The 21,631-nt window shown below is 32.1% G+C and overlaps 3 protein-coding genes across 8 annotated transcripts; 1 reads left to right on the top strand and 2 right to left on the bottom strand.

The window, feature by feature from the left end:
- Positions 1-2,828: 2,828 nt before the first annotated feature.
- On the bottom strand, positions 2,829-6,261 carry LOC105435873 (zinc finger BED domain-containing protein RICESLEEPER 2). 6 transcript variants are annotated; one of them, XM_011659258.2, is made up of 3 exons: positions 6,027-6,261; positions 5,705-5,865; positions 2,829-5,075 (listed from the first exon to the last, which is right to left on the bottom strand). In XM_011659258.2, exons 2-3 carry the CDS (start codon positions 5,729-5,731, stop codon positions 3,057-3,059), a joined length of 2,046 nt encoding a protein of 681 aa, XP_011657560.1. In that variant the 5' UTR covers positions 5,732-5,865; positions 6,027-6,261; the 3' UTR covers positions 2,829-3,056. The 6 variants fall into 6 exon arrangements, with proteins under 6 accessions (XP_011657560.1, XP_011657561.1, XP_031743686.1 ...); XM_011659259.2 differs by having other exon boundaries at positions 5,773-5,865; XM_031887826.1 differs by having other exon boundaries at positions 5,705-6,261.
- A 6,182-nt stretch (positions 6,262-12,443) lies between these two features.
- LOC101213584 (HVA22-like protein f) lies at positions 12,444-14,260 on the top strand. The gene is made up of 5 exons (XM_004140092.3): positions 12,444-12,592; positions 12,744-12,770; positions 12,962-13,084; positions 13,499-13,881; positions 13,998-14,260. Exons 1-5 carry the CDS (start codon positions 12,543-12,545, stop codon positions 14,003-14,005), a joined length of 591 nt encoding a protein of 196 aa, XP_004140140.1. The 5' UTR covers positions 12,444-12,542; the 3' UTR covers positions 14,006-14,260.
- Positions 14,261-14,680: 420 nt separating this feature from the next.
- LOC105435872 lies at positions 14,681-21,424 on the bottom strand. Its single transcript, XM_011659257.2, has 4 exons — positions 21,157-21,424; positions 20,366-20,987; positions 15,244-18,167; positions 14,681-15,137 (listed from the first exon to the last, which is right to left on the bottom strand). Exons 1-3 carry the CDS (start codon positions 21,186-21,188, stop codon positions 15,246-15,248), a joined length of 3,576 nt encoding a protein of 1,191 aa, XP_011657559.1. The 5' UTR covers positions 21,189-21,424; the 3' UTR covers positions 14,681-15,137; positions 15,244-15,245.
- Between the last annotated feature and the right edge of the window lie 207 nt (positions 21,425-21,631).

The raw sequence follows: 21,631 nt of genomic DNA, 5'->3' as shown, positions 1-21,631 counted from the left end.
AGTTTTCCAGCACCTTCCACGTCCAGTGTGAAGACAAAATTGGTCACATTTAGAAATTATACATTCTGTAGGCTGTAACTGGAACGTCGGTATCGCACATCATTTTCCTGACTTTTGAGCTACATATCAAATACAAAATAGACTACGACGTCCAACTCACAATCAGGAGTAATTGACAATTAAGATCAACATGGCAAAGTCATAACAATATAAAACTCATTTCCTTTCTTTGTACCACGATCCTGGTCCTAATACTGTATACAATTTATTTTCTTTAACTGAAGCTCCTAAAGAAACAAGAAGTATTGATCCAATTGGCTCCACGCTAAATCTTGCGCTTGAAGTCATTTCTCATATACCAAAACGTTAAATCTCATTACTCTCCATCGGAACTAATCAACTCTTAAGACACAAAACTTAAAACGATTGATAGAATGGAGTAACAGAGAACACAGATGATTAGTTGTTGAATTGTTTCCCTTTCTTGTTACACTAACTAAGAACTTTCCAATTCATAATTTGAACGTACCGGAAGAGATTCGTGGAACTGGAATCATTCTCGGAAAAGTCCATAGATTGTAAGGAGTGACGAACTCCGTACCCGCCAATGTCAATTTTCCTGGCAAACATGCTTGTGAAAAGTTAATGGGCCTACTTGAGCTCGGCTTTCATCCTATCTTCTCATGGCCTTTCCGCCTTTCACTACGCACCAATTTTAAGAATAATATTAAAGTATATTGCAATATTTTAAATAAATGTTGATATATATATATATATTTATTTATTTATAGATTTTGCTATAATTTATATTTTCTTAATCTAACCCTTATATTTGCAATTATTTCTTGTATTTTTATGGTAGGTGTCAAATTAGGAATTTTAACACAAAATCTGAAAATAACTTTTATAACTATATGTTTTTTTTCTGGAATAAATCACATGGAATAGAGAAATCAAATGTTTGTGGTGGAAATTGATAATATAAACTCATTTTGTTAAGAAAATGATAACATTGAATACATGATATTTTCTTAACTTTTTAAAATTAAACTTAATAAACACTCTTGACCCTATGCTTTTTCAGTTGTATATTTTGTAGGTATGTTATCAGAAATTTTTAAAAAACTGTAAAGTTGAGTTCTTGTTTGATAAGATTTTATTTACTCTTTAAAATAAACCTGTAATACGTTTGATAATTATTAATATTTATTGTTTATTGAAAGCAAAAAAAAAGAGAAGAGTAAAGATAAAGATGTGTGATAGCCATTTTTTGTTTCTGGTATTTTTTTTCCTTTGTTTTTTTTTTCATATCTTATAGTTTAAATATAATCTAATTATATAGAATAAAAAATATATAACATGAATAAGTCATACAACTATATTACTAAGTCAATACTATTTAGTTATAATAACATAATTGTTTCTATGTTGCCAAAATTTGATTTACAATGTTATTTCGTAATCATTTGTTTTAAATTTTAAATAATTTAGAATCGAAACTAACTTAATTATATTATTATTTAAATATTATGGTTGTAAAATCGTAAAATTATAAGTAATTTCATCCTTAAGAAAAATAAAAATAATGGCAAAATTTAAAATTTCAACATTTATGCATACTAAATGAAAAAAGTGGTTTTAAATAACAAAATTGCTACAAAAATCTATAAATAATAGTAAAATATCATAACAGTGTGATATTTTAGTATTATTTGTAAATATTTTAGTTTATTTTTTTATATTAAAAACATTGTCGTTGAAAATTTTAAAATCAAAATAACATATAAATTTAAATATTTAAAAATTCAAATTTAAATTCGATATATTTGTGAATATTTTGGGTTGTCCGCCACCTAAATGAAAATTTGAAATTTGAAAATGAAAAGGATGTAAATCTAAATATTTCAAAATTCAAAAATTAAATGTATATAAACATTAAGTAAAAGAAAGAAATAATCATTGTCATCAAATCCACCAAGTTGAGCAGTGTAATGTGTAACCTACCCATAACCCAGTCTACACTTCCTTAATTTACTAAATAATATAGAATAAAATTAAATTAAAAAAAAAAGCCTATTCTTGAAGTCTTCTTTAGTTTTTCAATTTTAGATAATTTTCATTGGTAGGAATGTTCTCAAATTTTAGAACAAGAAAAAAGAATCATTATCAAACAAATCAGTTTTTAAAAAAACCAACAATAAGAATAGAAAATAAAAACAAGAGCTTTATCAAAATTTTAATTTTAAACCCAACAAAAATTAAATTACTAAAGAGAAACTAGAATCAAATAACCAACTTTAAAAAATACTCATTTAACCTTCATATAAGAGTGCATTAAAGATTATTGATTGGTTTAAAAATACTCATTTACAAATTATTGATTGGTTTAAAAAAAAATACACATTTACACTTCTTGTGATTAGATTTTACCTTCTTCATATTAGTTTTTGAGATTGAATTTGAATCCATATTTAATATTTTTATATTAAATAATTTGAATTTAATATTTTTATATTAAATAATTTGAATCAAAAGTGTCCGGACCAGGTTAGGGACAACCTATGTGATCATGCAATGTTTGAATGTCAAAAAACCTCCTAAAAAATTAATTTCTAAGACAACGATCACTATATATTGAACCTATAAAATGTATAATGGTATAAAATCATCAAGAAAGAGATTCCTAGTATATCACAGTAATCTCAATCAATTTATCTAATTGTATGATTCCATTTGGAGTACTGGAAGGTTTAACATTGAAATCATCTCATTTAACCAAAACCAAAATAATTCAATATTTTTTAGTATATATTACAGACCATAGATTATTTCTTTTGAAAAGTTCTAAAATTGTGATGGAAGTATTACTTGCAGGTGTGATACAAGTTAGGCAGTATAATTTACCCAATGCAAAGCTGCAAAAAGAATTGACAGTTAAAAAGAAACAGCATAAGAGGGGCTGTGGCCACATAAAAGTACAAAGATTGAAACAAAGGAAATAGTAAGAGAAATTGACAAAAATGAATAAATATTGACAGACTTGTAATGTGGCCGAATTAGCTCTCTAATTCACTACGTATCCAATCCTGTGAACATACTAGAGCTTCAATTGTAGCTGGTTTCAATGAACTCCAATCTCGATCAAGCACTTTTCTTCCCGTTTTAAATGCAGAATCTGGTGCAACTTTTGACATGGGAATTCCCAACACATTACGAGCCATCATGGACAAAATTGGATATCTAGGAGTATGAACTTTCCACCAGTTCAACACATTGAAATCAACATTACGAGGAAACAAAGGTTCCTCAAGGTACTTGTCCAAATCCGACTTACTCCCTTCACTCTGAGAAGATTCATGAAGAAATTTGTCAAAACCCATTAACCTATCTCTGGCATCCTTTCCAGAACCGGGCAAAGAGCCAGAACTACTACCAACTTGCCAGGCAAGGCCTTGATCAATCGAAGCTAACGGCGAGCAAATCGAATGTTCGTTGTAAAGCGCCTTCACACAGTTCAGAACATCGTCAATCCTTTGTAGAGCAACAACACCATATATTTGTGGATAATAGTATTCTACTAGTTTCATTTTGAACCGAGGATCTAACATGGCAGAAACTGCTAGAGCCAATCCTGATTTATCCCAATATTCTTCAAACTTGGTTCGCATCTTGAATGCCAATGACTTGATATAATCATCTGAATTTTTGGACCATTCCATCAACTGCAAGTGTAGATCACAGAGCTCAGGGAAGAAAATATTTGCAGTCGAAAAGTTGGCCTTCGTTAAAACATTAGTCACTTCAAAAAGAAACTTCAGATAGCCAGTAATGGTACAAGTCCTACCCCATTCTTCTTCAGTTGGGCATGCTGTGTAGCCAAGATCATTTTCCCGCAAAAGGGAGAATGCTTCTCGATATTCTATAGCAGCACCAAGCATCACATAAGTTGAGTTCCACATAGATGGATTATCCAGAGACAGAAGTTTTTGGCTTTGAACTTTAACTTGTTCGGCTATCTCATTAAACTTAGCTTGCCCTTCTCGAGACTGTTTGATATGTTGAATACTCTCACGAATTTTAGGGAGAATGTTGCATAATGCTTCCAAGGCATCCTGAGCCATCAAATTAAGAAGATCGATTGCACAGCTGACATCAAATAATTGACCATTACAATAAAGGAACCTGTTCTGTGATAGTCTGTCTCTGATTTGTAATGAGATATAGTCACTGGTAGAAGAACAATCAAATGTCATTGAAAATAACTTACGATCAATATCCCAATCCATCAGACATGACATGATAGTTTCTGCATGCAAATCTTCAGTGTGAGAAGGATCAACAAACATGAAATTCAAAACCTTCTTATTTAACTGCCAGGACTCGTCAATGTAGTGGGCTGTGAGACACAGGTATGAAGATTCCAAATGATCTGTGGCACTCCACATATCAGCGCTGAGGCTGATTTTACCAGGCAATTTATCCAATAACTCATTCACTTTTTGTTTCTCTTTGACATATATCTCCAAACAATCGGTCTCAACTCTGTTGCAAGTCACAAGTTCAAACAAGGGATGCAGATTCTTCACAAATACTCTGAACCCAACATGCTCAACCATGGCCAATGGATAACCATGCAAGATAATCATACGTGCAAGATCAAATCGACTTCGTCGCTGATCAAAATTGTAACTCAAGGTATTATTTGTTTCTTCTTTCACTTGCTCTGGATCAAATCTAATATTAACAAGATTCAAAACATCATCCTTTTTCTGCCCCTGATCAACATAATTAGTGATAGCCAGTGTTGCTTCCTTTTTCTTTTCTCTAGATGTAATAAATTGAGATATACCATGATTAGATCTTCTCTGACACCTAATTAAGTGATTCCTCAAATGAGAAGTCCCACTGGTACTTGATCCACTGAGTTTCTTCTTACAATGCCTACATACAGCAACAAACGTATCACCCTTTTTTATTCTATCAAAATCGTTCCACACAACGGATTTCAATCTGCTAGATTTGACTATAACTGCCTCCGACATATCCATTTCATCACCCTGACTTTCCACCAAAAGCTGCATGTAAAACACATATAATTATTAGAAGGGGACTTCTCGATTAAAAAGATTTGAGAAAAGAAAAATCAAGACTATATATGATATAATTTGTTTCAATCTAGACTAATTAAAAATAAACGTGTTCATGCTAGAAACAAAACGACAAAAGTAGACCTATCCCAACCTCAGAATAGCTCAAACACCATAAAACCTAGAAGGAGGATGACACTTTTAAACATCTACAACCTCTCAACTGCACTTTTCAAAAAAGAAAAAAGGAAAAAAAAAAACCTCTCAACCATTGAGTACAAAACCAAAATAGATTACAGAAAAAAGAAGAAATCATAACAGTTCTACAACGTCCTTCACCAGAGTTCTCTTTTTCAAAACCGATACACAAGACCTTGAACGATAATAAGGAAATCCCACTATCCCTAGGCTAAAAGTAAAGAAAAACCATTATCTTTAAGAAGAGAAAACTGCATGACATTCACAGAGATAACAGTGATAACAAACAAACGATTCCCCATCGGGCATTCCCAGAGCATGATCAAACTCAACATGCAAAACATCCATGAATTATTATAAGTATCAAGAGGATAAGTTGATATATTCACATAAACAAGACCCAGAAGTGTTAAATATACCCCAGGATTAGCGGGTCGGTCCTTCATTGGAGTCAATTTTTACGAGGAAAAACGCAATACAGGCTCACCGGATCTGTATTGGAGATTTCCCGCCGCGACCCGGAACGTATCCGACCCGAATAGATCAAAAACTGACCGGGTCGACAAGACCGATTCAAAACCTATGGATCACGGATAGATATTTTGAAATAAATGGACAACGAGCCGAGTCGGACCCGGAGCAAGAGTTAGGGTTCCGCTCCATGAGATTTTTAAAAAACCAAAATTTAAAGAATAATCAATTTGAAGGAGAGAAAATTGAGAAGAAAGTTTGGGAGCATACAGTGAACGGATAGCCTGGGCTGGCTGGAGTGGGGAAAGCTTTACGGCGACGGAGGAGGAAGGGGGGTCAAAATGAATTGCCGGAGAGAAAATGGGAGAGTGAGAAGGAAGAGAGGGAAAAGTGGCGGTGTGTTGTAGCGTTACAACATCGATAAGGGAAGCGATTGATTGTGATTTGTGAAGAGAAGAGAGAACGCGCGCAACGGAGGGCAGAGGAAGTAGTAACGAAGCTATATTACCAAAACTACAATTATACCCTTGCCGTTTTTTAGGATTAAAAAAAAAGTGAAATTTCAAAAAATAAAACATCTCACCAAATATATACTATAAATTTTTTCATTTGTGCTCTCCATGGTGAATAGTTAGTAAATTTGTTATTTTAAGGGTATTTTTAAATATATAATAAATCGATAAAATATTTATACAATAATTTCAAAAATGGAAAAAAAGCTCACAGCCACATCGTTACTTGGCATCTAGCGCACCTAATATATTTGGAAAACGAGTTTATATTTGGTTATTCTTCCAAATATCAAATATGATCGTTTATGTTTGACTATTTTTTCATCATTTAAGTTTGACTATTCTTTCGTCGTTTAGATTTGGATAGTCATTTTTTAAATGAATTTTTTTCAAGGTTTTTTAATTTATTAGATTTGTCTAATTTTATAGACGATCGTTTACATTGGATAATCCAATATTCCAAACATTTTTTTCACTATCTTTTATATTTAGTACACGATCCTAAAAAACCAAATAATAATTTGAAAAAAATATAAAAAAATTACCCAAGAAATAAAGGATGATGAAAAGAAAAAGAAAAAAGTTACAGAAGAAGAGAAAAGAAAAAGAAAAAAGCTACAGAAGAAGAGAAAAGAAAAATGGCATAAGAAAGAATATGAAAAGAAGGACAAATTGAAATATTTGCTTAAAAAATTGAGAGAAAATAACCGTTTGAAAAAAAATAGCATCAAATAAACAACTTGAAAAAAAATTACCAAAGAAAGAAAATAACGATGAAAAGGAAAAAAAATACATAAAAAATAAAAGACGAAGGAAATGAGAAGAAAAATGGTAGAAGAAGAGAAAAATATGACGGAAGGAAAAAAGAAGGTAAAAGAAAGCCGAAGATGAGGAAGAGCAAACCTAAATTTTTTTAGAAAAATGGTAAATTCTATAGACTTTTTCATTTTGTAACATGGTAAATATTCTTTTTTTATATTTATAAAAGTTAACCTTAAAAAAATTACCATATATTCTTTTTTGTTATATTTATAAAAGTTAACCTTACAAAAATTGATTTATTTTTAATAAAAACAAAATCAATTTATACCTTCAACTTTTTTTTTTTGTGGGTGTCTTTCTTAAAAGTATGAACCATTGTATCAATTTACACATATTTCCACATGAAATTCACAAATGTTTCAATTATACTTTTTATATTATTTATTAAGTGAATCAATACAAGTCAATCAATTTAAATCATTTATTAATAACATCTAAGACCATTTTTTATATGTGGGTGTCTTTTTAAAATTTTGAATTAATTTGAATTAACAACGTGTACTATTAACTTACGGTTTAATTGTTGAAATCACAAAGCTCAAATGAAATTTATCTAAATAAGATGTTGTGGATGATATAAATTGATACACACATAAAAAGTTAAAAGTTAAAATTGATATGGAGTTGGAATAACCATACCTTACCAATACTCTTAAAAAGTTTTAATATGTTACATTACAAGAAAAATTACCTACTATGACAGTTGTATACATCTCAAATTGAGAGGGGAAAAGAAAAAATTGTCACAAAAGTTAAAAAACCGAATTTTTGGCAGAAAAAGAATGAATTTTTTGGATTTCACCTTCCGCGACAGTTATTTGGTGTCATAAAAGACACAAAAAATCATTTATTTAATTTATTAAAATAAATTTTTTTTAAAATAAAAAGTTTATTAAAATCATATTCTAATTCTAAAAACATTAAATAATTTATTTATTAAAATAAAACATCTTTAAAACTCTTTCCTCTATCTCCTCTTCTTCTTCTTCTTTTTTTCTTCTTCTTTGTGGAAGATTCACGTGTCGTCCATCCTTCTCGATTTTTCCTCCATTCCGCTAACCATCTCTCTCCCTCTCTCACACGTCGGGAACGATAGAGACTTTTCGTCAATGACGTCTGAAATCTCCCTCCTTCTCTCCTTCAGTCGACGCCACCACCCAACACCTCCTGGTGAATCTTAACAATTATTTCTATTATTTGTATTTATACAGTATATTAACTTCAAATGCTTTCATTTTACCCATAATGTGATATATTGATGGTTCTTTTTATGAAAAACATCTCTCATAGTTTTGCTTTTATAGGAGATATTTATTTGTTTTGTCTACCATCATATTTAACATTTTTGTTTACGATCATTTTTATAATTTAAATTTACATTTTTCTTTATGGTTGGCTATTTGATGAAACATTTTGGTAGCTTACAATGTATTTGATGAAATGCTTCAATGAAACATTTGGTTGGTTTTTAATTGATATTTATTCATTCGAATTAGAAAATCAAGGCCAAGGGAGATTTCATGGCTATGAGCTGAAGCTTTGAGAAAAAGAGAATGAAAAATGAAATGTGAGATTTTAAACTTTGATGGTGTGTAGGGTCTTTTTGTTTGCCTATGCATTTTCCAAGTGAATTTGAGTACTTTTGATTTTTCTATTGATCTTTTGTTTATGGTTGCTATTGAGTTTTATCGTAATTGCATGATACTTGTGAGGTAAGACATTTGCTATTAAACCAAAATGTATCATCCTAATTTTGAAACTCATAACAAAGTTGTCCCGATCTTGAAGGAACTTTACCCCGAGTTTACAACTTGGGGGTGATCTCAAAACAACCAATGTCAATATCTTCTTTAAAGATCCTTCCAATACTTTCACCAAGAACAACATAATAATCAACAATCAAATTGTCATCAATTGAAGAGCATGAAGTTGAAATTGGGTTTTAAAGTGGAGTTGAGTGTAGGGTTGGACTTTGGAGTTGGTACTTGTACTTGGACTTTGTGAACCTTTATTTGTTGAAGGTGACGAAGTCATTGATTTTTGGAGCCTAGCAAATTATGAGACAAAATGAAACAACAATAATAGTGAAACAACAATAATTGGCAAGTTTGTTATAAATTTCTTGGAAAATATTAGATATTTGTTAACAAATCTTATTAAGTTTAGCTAAATTTTACTGTCTATTTATGATTGACCGTAATAAACTATTGTATGTGTCTCTGATATATCACTATATGTGTCTCAGATAAAGAAATATAGTAGTCTATCGTAGTTTATTGATGATAATCTAATAATCTCTCTCGAATTCATGTCGTTTTTACACTATTTTCTCCCAATTCTTTTAGTTTCTTTTGCTTGTTTATGTTTATGAACATTCTCTGATCATGATCATCTGACATGTGGATGAGAGGCTAAGGTATCTGTTCTATCTTGGGTCCATAGGAGTTCTTCTATGTTTCATTGTAGGTTAGAATTTAACTCTTTAATATCATTGGTTTCAATTTTTTTAGTCAATGAATGTTTGTTATATTTTTTGATGCACGGGTAATGTATAACGTTTGCTTTCAATTAGATTTATGACGTGATTTTAATCATAAGTCTAAGCTAGAAGGAATAAGTTAGAATAGTTTGTAATCTATTTAGATGAGCATTATTCTAACCCAACTTAGAATTGTACCTAAAAAATGTCCAGTTAGATGCATCAAAATTGGTCGTTTCATCTAAAGATCTCTAGAACTTAATACAATTAAAAAAAAATCAAGCATGCATGCTTTTCATCTTATTGAATTGGAATAATTAGAAATATGGGACAATTTACTTGTCATCTTATTGAATTGGAATAATTAGAAATATGGGACAATTTAGTTAGTTTCACTAACTTGGTTAAGTGAAATCGTTAGGTAGAGTTAAGCAACGATAAATCAATGACCAAATTTTGTGCATATAGTGAAGAGTATTTTGACCCAAGCACGTTGATTTATCCAATTTTCATTGCTTCATGCAATTTATTTTCTTAGCTATTAAAACCATCAAACCTCCCCCCTCTCCACAGTAGCTGGAAACAATATTATCTTGAGAAATGGCTCCTTGAGCTAGTCCTGAACTTACCATTAGGACTAGCTCTTTATGCGTAATTCGATAATTATTTTGATTCGGATTTAGGTGGAGAATTTTATCAAGTTTTGAAGATCAAACTTTAGATTTATTCGTTTCCATCGTAGAGACAAAACAAGCAACCAAAAGTTTTAAAGATGTTATCGACTTCATTGGTGAATAAAGAATATGAGACTCGTGGTTTTAAAAGTTTCATGGGAATTTTGTTGGTGATATATGCAGTTGTCAGAACATAATCTTCTCAAAATTGTAAAGGAATTTGAGATGGAAAGTATATGGCTCTAACAACATATTAAGAAGATGTTGATGTTTTGTTTCAACTATAGGATTTTGTTGAAACAAAGAATTTGGTGACTCACAATTTTGGTGCATTATTAGATAAGAAACGTTGTATGATTAAGTTTTAGAGAACTGTGTTTAAATCATTTTGTATGAGTTTGGGAACAATGGATAAAGCATCAGATTTATGGTGCAAAGTAAACTCAAGTGAAACAAAAGCAATTGTCATCCAGAGTTTTAAAAAAATAGCAGGTTTAGATATATATATAATTTGAGAGGGTCACAAGTATCACAACGAACAAGAACAAAAGTATTAAAAGAGACTTTTATTATTTGAATGGAAAATCAAACATTTATGTTTAGCAAGGGGACATATATCACAAGAGGAAAATGATCATGAAAATCAGAAATATGTAAAAGTATCTTTTAATATGGACAAAGTTTTAAAAGAAAGATGTCCTAAATGAAAAATGTTGCATTTGAAAAGAAATAATAGTATTAAAGAGCTTACCAACTGAAGGGGACAGAATATCACTCAGATTCAACATCCATTACAGCAGCTGCCAATCATTCTCAAACTTGAATTGTTATGTATAACACAATCAATGTTAGAGAACTGTATAAGAACAAAAGAACCATCATGTAGCAAGCAACTAACTGATATTAGATTATATTGAAATTGTGGAATGAATAACACATCACACAAGCTTCAAGTATTCTGAAAGTTGTACAGCTCTGATAAAATTCACATGAATACAACTATTATATTGAGAAGTATCACAGTAATATAAAATATAGATCGCCAATTATGCATTAATGTTTGAGAAAAACATATTATGTGTCGTGCAACACCAAAATTCATGTCCAGAATTTCTAGTCACGTTAAATGAGGCTGAAGGTAATGAACAAATACATATAGTGTGAGCAACAATAAAAGCAATCACTATCTCAGATTTTGCAACATAAGATGAGTGGATAACATCTCAATAAGTTTAGAGTATTGGCAGCTGGTGGTAGGGTGCTGAAAAAAATTCAACTGAGAGTGATAGTAGTAGAAGCAATGGTGTTCTTAACAGCAGTGACATTGTTAACAGGAGATGAGGACTATGAACCTTGACGATTGAGCTCTGTAGCCTGGTGAAAGATCATGTAATTTGTAACACTTATCTCCAATATGGCCCTTTTTCCACGGAGAGAAATACAATTCACAGAGTGCAACAAAAATAAAGCATTTTTTAAAAAAAGAATATATATATTAAAGAAAATAGTGAATGAAACTAAAAAGTATTCCAATTAAACCCAACCTTTTAATTTAGATGGGTAGTAAAATGTGTTCAATCTACAAAATTTTAAAGGCACCTTTTAATCCAAAATTTGGTGTAAGAATAAGTTTAGAAAATACTTAAAGTATTTTTTAAATTATTATTATTTAAAATAATTACATGACCTTTTAAAATTTGAAAGTTACTCATTTTTTTGTCAGATTAGATAGTTAATAAGCCTTTTAAACCTATTTTAAAAAAGAAATTGGAGCCAACCAAGCACACACACATATGTAAAACCTCTCATTGAATATATATGAGAAGTTATTTGATATGGTCATTTCAAAACAAAGAATCTATTTGCATATTTTTCTTTTCTCATACAAACCATGGAAATTAAAACAAACTGGGTTTAATTAATTAGATATATAATATATATATATATTCTCAACTTAATATTTGTGGCGTTGAAGATTGAATAAACCTCTCATTGTACGTAACAAAAGAGGTTGGGATTTGGATCATATTCTTCAAGCTTTTTCCCCTCATATTTTCAATATCTTCAGTTTACATTTCTTGTTGAAAGAGAAAATTAAGAAGAAAAACATATGAGATATAAACTTTTGTAAGGACACAAAAACAAATTTTACAGATATTCTTTGCTTTGATTCCCATTTTTTCGTCCATAAATTACACCCTTTCTTCTATGGTTTCCTTATATCAATATATTCATCATTATTATAAGTTGAAATATAATAATTATCTTTTTAGCTCGTAAAGTTTCTTCGTTTTCAAAAATGGGGTTTTTTGAAAGAGCCACCGTTCACTTTTTTCATGCAGCAATCGGGTACGTACCCGTTTTTAAATTTTGTTTCTTTCATCATCCATCATTTTTTTAAAGATATATTAATTTAAAAAATTGTGTGTGTGTGTGTGTATAAAAGTTTTAACTGATCATTAACTAATATATACTTATTTTTGTTCTACTTCACCTGCAGATCTGCCATTGTGCTTCTCTATCCACTGTATAACTTTCTATCTCTTTTTCTCTCTCCAAAAGGGCTGGAGCTAAAAATAGCTTTCTTTCTTTCTTTCTTTTAATTAGAAAAGAGGATACTTTATTTTGATCGAAAATTTTTAATTTGGCTCCGTCCCTACTTTTTTGTTACTATAATTATTATTGTTAAATTGCTGATCACATGGGAATAAGAAACAGGTATGAATCGAAATTGGCAATGGAGAAACCTTCATCTCGAGAACATCAACAATGGTTGACATACTGGGTTTTGCTTTCATGTCTCACCCTTTTCGAGCTTTATTTGTCCACCATTATTTCATGGTATGTAATAACTTCAATTATATAATAATGTTGTTTTCTGTAAGCTTTATAAACCGATAAAGTTGTTTTTTTTTTTTTTTTTCTTTTCTTGAGTTTATATTATACTAAATACGTACCCAATATCCTCCACAATCTTAGAACCAGTCGACATTATGACATAATGAAAAGAGTACGAGTACAACCATTCATGCATCTTATAATAATGATGGGATCTTTTTGCCTTTTCGATGTTATATAAATATGGTTTGATATTATATCCGTTGAACATAATTTTCTATCTCAAAACCAAATTGATAAAGAAAGATGGTACAAGGTATCTCATCCTTTTACCTTTAGTTTTGTTTATTTTAAAATTTTCCATCAAACTGTATTCCAGGACTGATATAATATAATTGGAATAAAATTTTGTTGTAGGATTCCACTGTGGCCTTATATGAAGTTGGTGTTTTGCTTGTGGTTGGCGCTGCCAAGTTTCAAGGGTGCAGCTTATGTTTTTGAGAATATTGCAACGAAATACATCAAGATTGAAAATATTGAAGAGAACCCCGAAAGAGATTTCGTGGAGGAAAAGAAAGAAAAAGAGGACACGAAGAAGAAACAAAAAGAGGACATGAAGAAGAAAGACGACCAAGACGAAGATGATGAAGACGAAGACGAAGACAGCGAGGAGGACGATTACGAGGACATGATCAAAGGCGATCAAAAGAAAGTCTTTCGTGCTTGGAAATTAGTGGATGATTACATTGAAAAAAATGGAGCTGATTCTTTAGAAAAGATTGTCAAAGCTGGTTTACAAGGTAACATGAAACACAAAACATTATAGTTCATATATTTCATATATATATAATCTCTTTAGTTTCTTGATCTTTCTCTATTTTTGGACAAAAAAATGATTACTGAACAAATTTTGCAGGCAACTGAGGCAACTAATTCACAAGCAGAAGGCAGAATGAGAGGAGGAATAATAAAAATAATTAGAGCATTTGCAATAATGTATATATGCAATATGATACACGTATACAAATAAATAATGTATGAAATATTTCTTTTATACTCCCCTTATTATACTTTGTCAAATTAGCTTAAAATTCAATCCATTTCATTTATGTGATGTAACATGTATGTATTAAAACTTTGTTAATTGGTAGTAAAATATTTATAGTAATATATTACATATATCAATTCGTACATATGTATATATATCTATATACAGAGAGAGGTCAGGAAACATCTAACTATAGATGATAAAGCATTGAATATAATTGATAAAAGAATAACAATAGATTGTTTAAGAAAAAATTTAAATAGCCACGTGAGTAATAAGAACAAATATACACAAATTATGCAATCGACAGAAATGATATTTGATTTCCATTTTCATCAAACTTTGTTTCTCATTTTAACCCTCAATAAATTGCATATCTTTAACGGATTCAAATATTTTCAGAAAGAGGTCCCTGAAGTATATGATAGTGAAACCTCTAGTCCAGAACAGTCGGTTTTCTCCTCTTCTTGGGGTCTAACAAAAGAAACAATTTAAGTTCTGTTTGATGATCGTATAAATATTTAGTTCTATTATCCAGAAAGCTCCAATAATTAATCCAAATTTTTGCACCATTGTATTTAGAATAAGGTTCAAGTGGAAATCCAAACACCATATCAAACACTATTGGAGAATATCATGTTAAATACATATAATGTTAGCTATATTAACTAAACTTAGCCCTCAAGGAAATAAATACAACTCCGTGCTCTCGGGCATTCATTACAGGAACTAACAAGACGTTTTTAAACAGTGAATCTTAACACTTATGTAATTTTATCGCCTACGAGAGATTTTGTAGTGGAGATTTGATCTAGAACTTACAATAAGAAACAAGGTCAAAACTTGTAGCAGCATGATTAGTTTCGGTTTAAGATAACATGCCTCCGCATGCCGAAAAACTTGCTTGGTGAATGACAGGGTCATCTTAAAATTACAACAACTCTGTCATGTCAGTGATTACAAAGATGAGATGATTGCATCATGGATGGATTAGAGCTAAGTTCCTTCCTGTTATGTAGATAAAATCATTTGCTTAATCATATCAGCACAATATGATTAGATTAGCATTAGATATAGCAAAGAATTACAGAACATGACGAAGTATTATACTTACTTTTAAAAACTGTATACTTTAGTTGACTTCTTTTGAGATCCTGCCAAGCTATCACTATGAACTAATCCAGCAGAAGGAATTGTTGAATAAGTAGGCTTAGTATTATCTACATCCATACTCTGACTTGGTTTCAAGATGTGTTTTGCTCCTGCTGTCAACTTGATGGGCCCTGATCTTGCCATACATTCAACCCTATGAGCTTCATTATTGTTGGCAGATATCACTATTCCATCAGTAGTTTGAGTCATATTTGGGATATTTCCTACTGAGTTAACAGCTTTGTCCCAGTTAGCATGAATTTTCACCGTCCCGGGGTTAGATTTCAGGTGATCATCACTGTATTTTCCTCTTGTCCATTCTGGCACAACACCAGAATTGTTCGTTTCTAAACTTAATGTCTTTTGACGCTTCCTCGAATCAACAAACTCTTCGGCCAGTTGTTTTTTACTTGAAAAATCAGAGTTCTTGACACTCAAAGAGTTGAACTTCAATCTATCCTCAGATCTCATTCTAATTTCATGGCCTGCGTTGGCAATTGGTGAATGAAGTACTCGTGGAGCAATGGGAATTGGTTGAAACAAAGATGTCGAGCCAGGTATATGGTTCTTCGTCTGTAAGTGAGAATATGCCATTGTACTACAAGGATAGGCAGTTTCGAGCTGGTGATGAATCGAAGATGGGCTAATGAGAACATCTGTGCCAGGAGTACATGGACAATAGTATCCATTTACGTCAGCGAGTTTAGAATTTGCAGTTGGTGGTACTTCCCGTTGGTGATCGTGTAATATCCATGGGGAAAGACTCTTAGAAGTGTGAGACCAAGGGAGCTGGACATGATTTCCATCATCTGGCTGCAAGAAAGGGAAGTTAAAGGTTCCTAATTTTGCTGGATGTAAACTCTGGTTAAAGCCAAGTTCAAAAGAATTTTCATATCTATTTGGACACACGTGGTGAGAAGTAGAAAATGCTGACGGCTGTGAACAAAACCTTTGTGTTTCCAAACCAGAAACAAAGGGTGCTTGAAAGTTTCGTGCCATATTAAGCGTGTCAGTCGACGAGGTAGGAAAAGAATGGATGTTGTTGAACCTTTCATTTAAGTTGATGACAGATTCAGGTCTTGGATACAATAAACTGCTTTTTCGATTGGTACACGGATGTGGGTACCTAACAGCTTGTGGAGCATTTGCCAATAAATTGCCTTGTGCCACTTGATTACCATGAAAGCCTGCAGGATGATAAAACAAGGTTTCTCCTCTTGATGGATAATGCAACTCCCTATCTTGCAGAAAGTTTCTTTTTCTCATGTGAGTCTCTTGGATAGGATTGGTCAGGCAGTTCCCAATTAAGTGTGAGTTCTTCCAAAAGTTTATAACTTCAGGTTCTTGGACATCTTTCCCATTTCCACCAACAGCTACATCTTTGCCCATCAACCGCATTGTTTGTCGACCAGGATTCGCACACATGCTACTTGAATTTTCTGGATAAAACTGTGCACTTACATTTTGGTTCTGAAACTTTTCGTAGTACCTGCATCTGTTAAATGGAGAATCCATCAAGTTTGGGTGAAAAAACCTTCCAGTTTCAGTTCCCCTTTCTGAATTCATCAGTCTAATATCAGCTGTTTCTGAAGTTCCAGGCTCGGGGACGTCGAAACCAGCTGGCAAATATCGATTTTGATTTTCTTGCATATGACTATGCAATGGAAATAAAGTCAACTGGTTTCCTGTAAGTTTCGTGTCAAGAAAGAGCTTCTCATTGTCGACGAAATAATCCCTGCTCCTTGGCACGACGAAATTGCATACTGGTATCCTGCTAGAACCGGCTATAGTGGTATTAGCTTCATTCATTTGATCAAACCTATCAGTCAAACCTGAATTTAGCTGTATCAGTTCACCCCTTGAGTTCAATGGCAGACAGAAAAATCCATCATTTACCCCTTTCTCTTTGTAAGTAACCACACCTTGTTCCCCATTCGAAATTTGAAATCTATTACTGTCTCTAGCAGAAGATTCAGCCAGATTTAAAAATCTGCTAACAGGATTTTCAGTTAAAGAAGAAGAAGGCACTCTGCTCGTAACTGAGCCTAAGGCAGCTACTCCATTGAAATGGTTATTATTATTTATCAAATGATCAACTGATTTTCCATAAAGAGAATGAGCTTGTGGGACAACATTTAAACCACATTGAGTTCTTACATGGCCATATGGCCTTTCTTCTTGTGCAGCTAATAGAGCAGGAATAGCAGAATGTTCTGGTGGCAGCTTCTGATGTGCATCTACATAGACATGATCAAACAAATGCAAATCATTTCGATCATGAGGAATATCTCGACTTTCCAATATCAACTTCTCGGTTGAATGCTTCGGATTTTCCCAACTTTGAGCATTGACCTGATTATGAAAATTAGGCAATTGAATCTTTCCTTTGACATGTTGACTATCGACTTTGTGTCGGGTACTGTTAAAGCAATCAACATCATCGTTTAAATTGGCCTCCATTGAAGGAACTTCTTTATTACTTTCACCTGAATTAGTACTTACTTCTGAAGCTTGAAATGGATTGCCAACATTTTGTTCAAATGTATCAGAAATGGTTCTGGTGCTTGGACCAAGAACATCATCCTTATCCAAGAAGCTAACACGCCTATCGGACTTTTGACCGCCATTGTTGAAAGCTTGATTGCTGCCTTTTAAATTGATAAATGAAGAGTTTGTCTCAGAAATTGCTTTTACACTATGCTTCAAAATGCTCCTAAGTGGAGGCATTGGCCTCTGTTGCTTGGCAACCACAGTGGATTTTTTAGCTAGTTTTTTCTTTTTTTGTTTAGACAATCGTTTAAAGCAAGGCCGTCTCTTACAAAAAGTAGAAACATCCTTGTGATTTCTGATATCTCCCTTCTTGCAAAGTTTCCCATGACAAAAGTCCTATAACCAATACAAAATTATTTCAGAAACGAATTATTAGAAGTAAATATAAAGATTACAAGCAATATATGTCCTTCATATTACATCAAACAATTTGTTCGAATTGGGTTTTTAGTGCTTACGAAAGTGTTTTTACTCATTTTAGAAAGTCAATCTAAACAAGTCTCAATTTAATATTGATGAATATCGTTAAACGTGCATAGATATTATTGAGTGTGTGTTTCCTTACACAAATATAAGGGTGAAACTAGGTTTATAAAGCATCAATATCTTAAAGGAAGCTAAAGGAACACTGATCAAATCAGTTGACATGGGAAGCCAATGGCTTCGATACTAAACTTGAAAATGATTTTGTTATAATACATGAAATGAAAGAAGAAACAAGACGTTGATCAAGTTAATCTCTAAGAATGAGAATATGATCGTACACATACATATAAGCAAAATGGGAAAAAGAACATTCATTATAATTTTTCAAAACTAGCTAAACACTACAGCATGTGATGTATTTGTCGTCATTTTCACCATCATACTTGTGATAAATAATAACCTGTTGTAGCTTTTACACAATCTAATTATATTCCTAGTTAAAAGAACAACCACAAAAAATTAAAGCATAAGCAAGCCAAATATTATTGCTTAAAGAGGCAGCTTTCAAAAACCTAACCAAACTGAATGTTAAATATGCAAATATTTCAGTTTCAGTGATTAAGCTTATTTGTTATTGAACTAACATATATATTACATAATGCATCATTATAGGAGAGAGAATTAAACTCCAAAGATTGGTCAACTAATTAAGAAGGCTAGCTATGCGTTATGGATCATAGAGCTATCAAATTTATTTAATTTAAAATGAGAATTTATAGTGGCTTATTGCAGCACCTCAACCCTCTAAATCTTGAACACATAAAATTTCAAATCCTATCATAAAGAATGGTCTATTAGCTATATGGTAGAGAAAATATTGCTACTAATTTGGTTATTATTATATAATAATGATATCATCTATCCTAGCAATCTTCACCTACAAAACCTCATCATATATAGATATATATTCTTCTATTCTCCATGGTCAAAAACTTACATCAATAAGACAAAAGGCATATATAACAAATAAGACAATTTGTTAAAGAACAAAGGCAGACTAGTCATAGATAAGGGAGGACCCCTAAAACTAACTACTTAAATAATAATGAAATGTACTATATCCTAAAAGAGAGATTACCCTTTCAACTCTCTCTTTCATTCACAGCATTCCACTAATTGTATCTTCAATGCCTTCTACTAATTAATCAGCAGAAAGACATCATAAAATAACTCAAAAACTATCGAATTATAACTCTCATTTCATAAGATTATTGGAGAAAAAGAATAAGATTGAAGTTTTGCGGTTCAGTACTTGATCATTTAAGCAAAACTCAAACGTAACTTGTAAAATAATTCCCATATGATAATGCGTTGCAAAACTGTTAGTGGGTAGCAAATTTGGTCAAAAAGTTGTCAAAATCCAAGTACATCAAAATGGAAGATGATATATAATAGTAAAACGAAACCCACTTTAACAAACTCAAATATATATGAACTCCCTCAACATTTATTTCATTAAAATCATAAACCCTAAAACCCCAAACGAGGTACGATCGGGAACACTCGTCTTTACTATTACTATACAAATCCAAAATCATGTTTCAAGTAAGAAATTATAATTTGACAGGTTAAAAACAGCATCATTAACGTAGCATAAATTTGTTAAACAAAGGACAAAAACTCTTCCACCAAATAAAGTCACTCACTGGCAAGCCCGTACTCTTCCAGCTGGAGCATTATAATACATACATACATGTATACATCCAATACATATACATAATCACCTCAAATGAAGCCGTCACAAACGATATAAACTCGTCTTGTAGTGAGTAATGACCTTTTTTTTGTTTTCCAATTGTGAATCAGCCTATTTCCCCGCTCTTAATCACACAAAAAACAAGTACTGTTTTTCTTTCTCTCTCTCTCTCTCTCTCTCTCTCTCTCTTTTTTTTCTCTCCAACGTAATGCAGTCTTTTCACCAGCTTTTTCCAGCAGTAATTATGAGCAGAAAGAGAAAGGAGCTACCAAAAAAAAAAACCCCACACACCCAATTGAGAGAATATTTGCAGTCTATTAAATCTACTCTAAATTAAAAATTTTAAAATTACCTTATTTTTCTTCTTCTTCTTCTTCTTCTTCTTCTTCCTCTTGGCAAGAATTGTTGGTTCTTCTGTTGTCGTAGCGATTTTGTTTTTGATTGTCTTGATTGCAGAGACAAGACTTGTAGCCAACGACGTCGTTTTGAGGTTCTTGTTGTGATGAATAATTTGTTTCCCAACGGCCTTTTTTTCTTCTTCGTCTTCACAACAATCATTAACAACAATCATTGTTTTTACTGGCGGAGCCACTGCAAATATTTCGGCTATTGATCTCTTTTTTGGGGTTCTTGATTTTGCCTTCAAATAGTTCTTTCTCCTAATTTCCTTGCTTGTTGTTTGAGCTAAACAAGTATCAATATGTGCATTTACCGCTGCTACCGTGGCTGCAACAAAAACCCCGCAGACCGGACAAATCTTCTGCATTTTAATTCTCTCTGTAATTACTTCTTTTTCTTCTCCTTCTTCTCCTTCTTCTTCTTCCTGTGATGACAACCATAACGACGACCACCAACGGAATTTCTTTACATCCATTGGTGGAAGTAGAGATTCTGCCACTTCTTTCTTCACCTTCTCACTAAATGGCCAACTAATTGTCGTTAAACCCATGCTTCTTTTATTCAAAGCATACTCTCTACCCAAAATTAAACAAAAACCGTTATATAATCCACAAACAAAGAAAATAAATAAATAAACAGCAGAGAAATTTGATCATTGGCAAGATGTGAACTCTCTCTATATTTTTTTCCCCTTTTTCTTAACATATATATCTTAATTAGTAAGATAAGACATTGTGAACTCACCTGATTGAGAAAGTGGAGGTGGGATCAGCCATGAGAGACCCAAGTAAAAAAGATGAAATTTTGGGAAGTGGGTTGGGGTTAAAATTGGGAAACGGTGTCAAATTGAAAGGAGAAGAGACAGAGGAGAAAGATGATGAAGTAAGGAGTGAAGTGTGAAGAGATTTCTCTCTGGTGAAAGGGAGAGAAAGAGAGTGAGAAGTAGTAATGGTGAAAGGGAGAGAGAGAGTGAGAGTTTTTTTTCTTTTTTTTTTTTGGGTTGGGGTTGGTTTTATAGATTAATAACAATAATGTGTGTGTGTTTTTTTTTTCCCGCTCCGGAAGAGAAAGAGAGTGAAAGAGAGAGAGAGAGAGTTGTGGTTTTTGGCTCAAAACTTTATGACTGACAGCGACGTATGAGAGCGCAAGCCTACTCCTACAAAACAGTGTTACCATCAAAACCATTTCCCCCCCTTTCCTTTTCCCCTCTATTTTTTTT

Source organism: Cucumis sativus, chromosome 6, assembly GCF_000004075.3.
Source record: "Cucumis sativus cultivar 9930 chromosome 6, Cucumber_9930_V3, whole genome shotgun sequence".
Lineage (NCBI taxonomy): Eukaryota > Viridiplantae > Streptophyta > Magnoliopsida > Cucurbitales > Cucurbitaceae > Cucumis > Cucumis sativus.
This window is presented reverse-complemented; position numbering and strand designations above follow the sequence as displayed.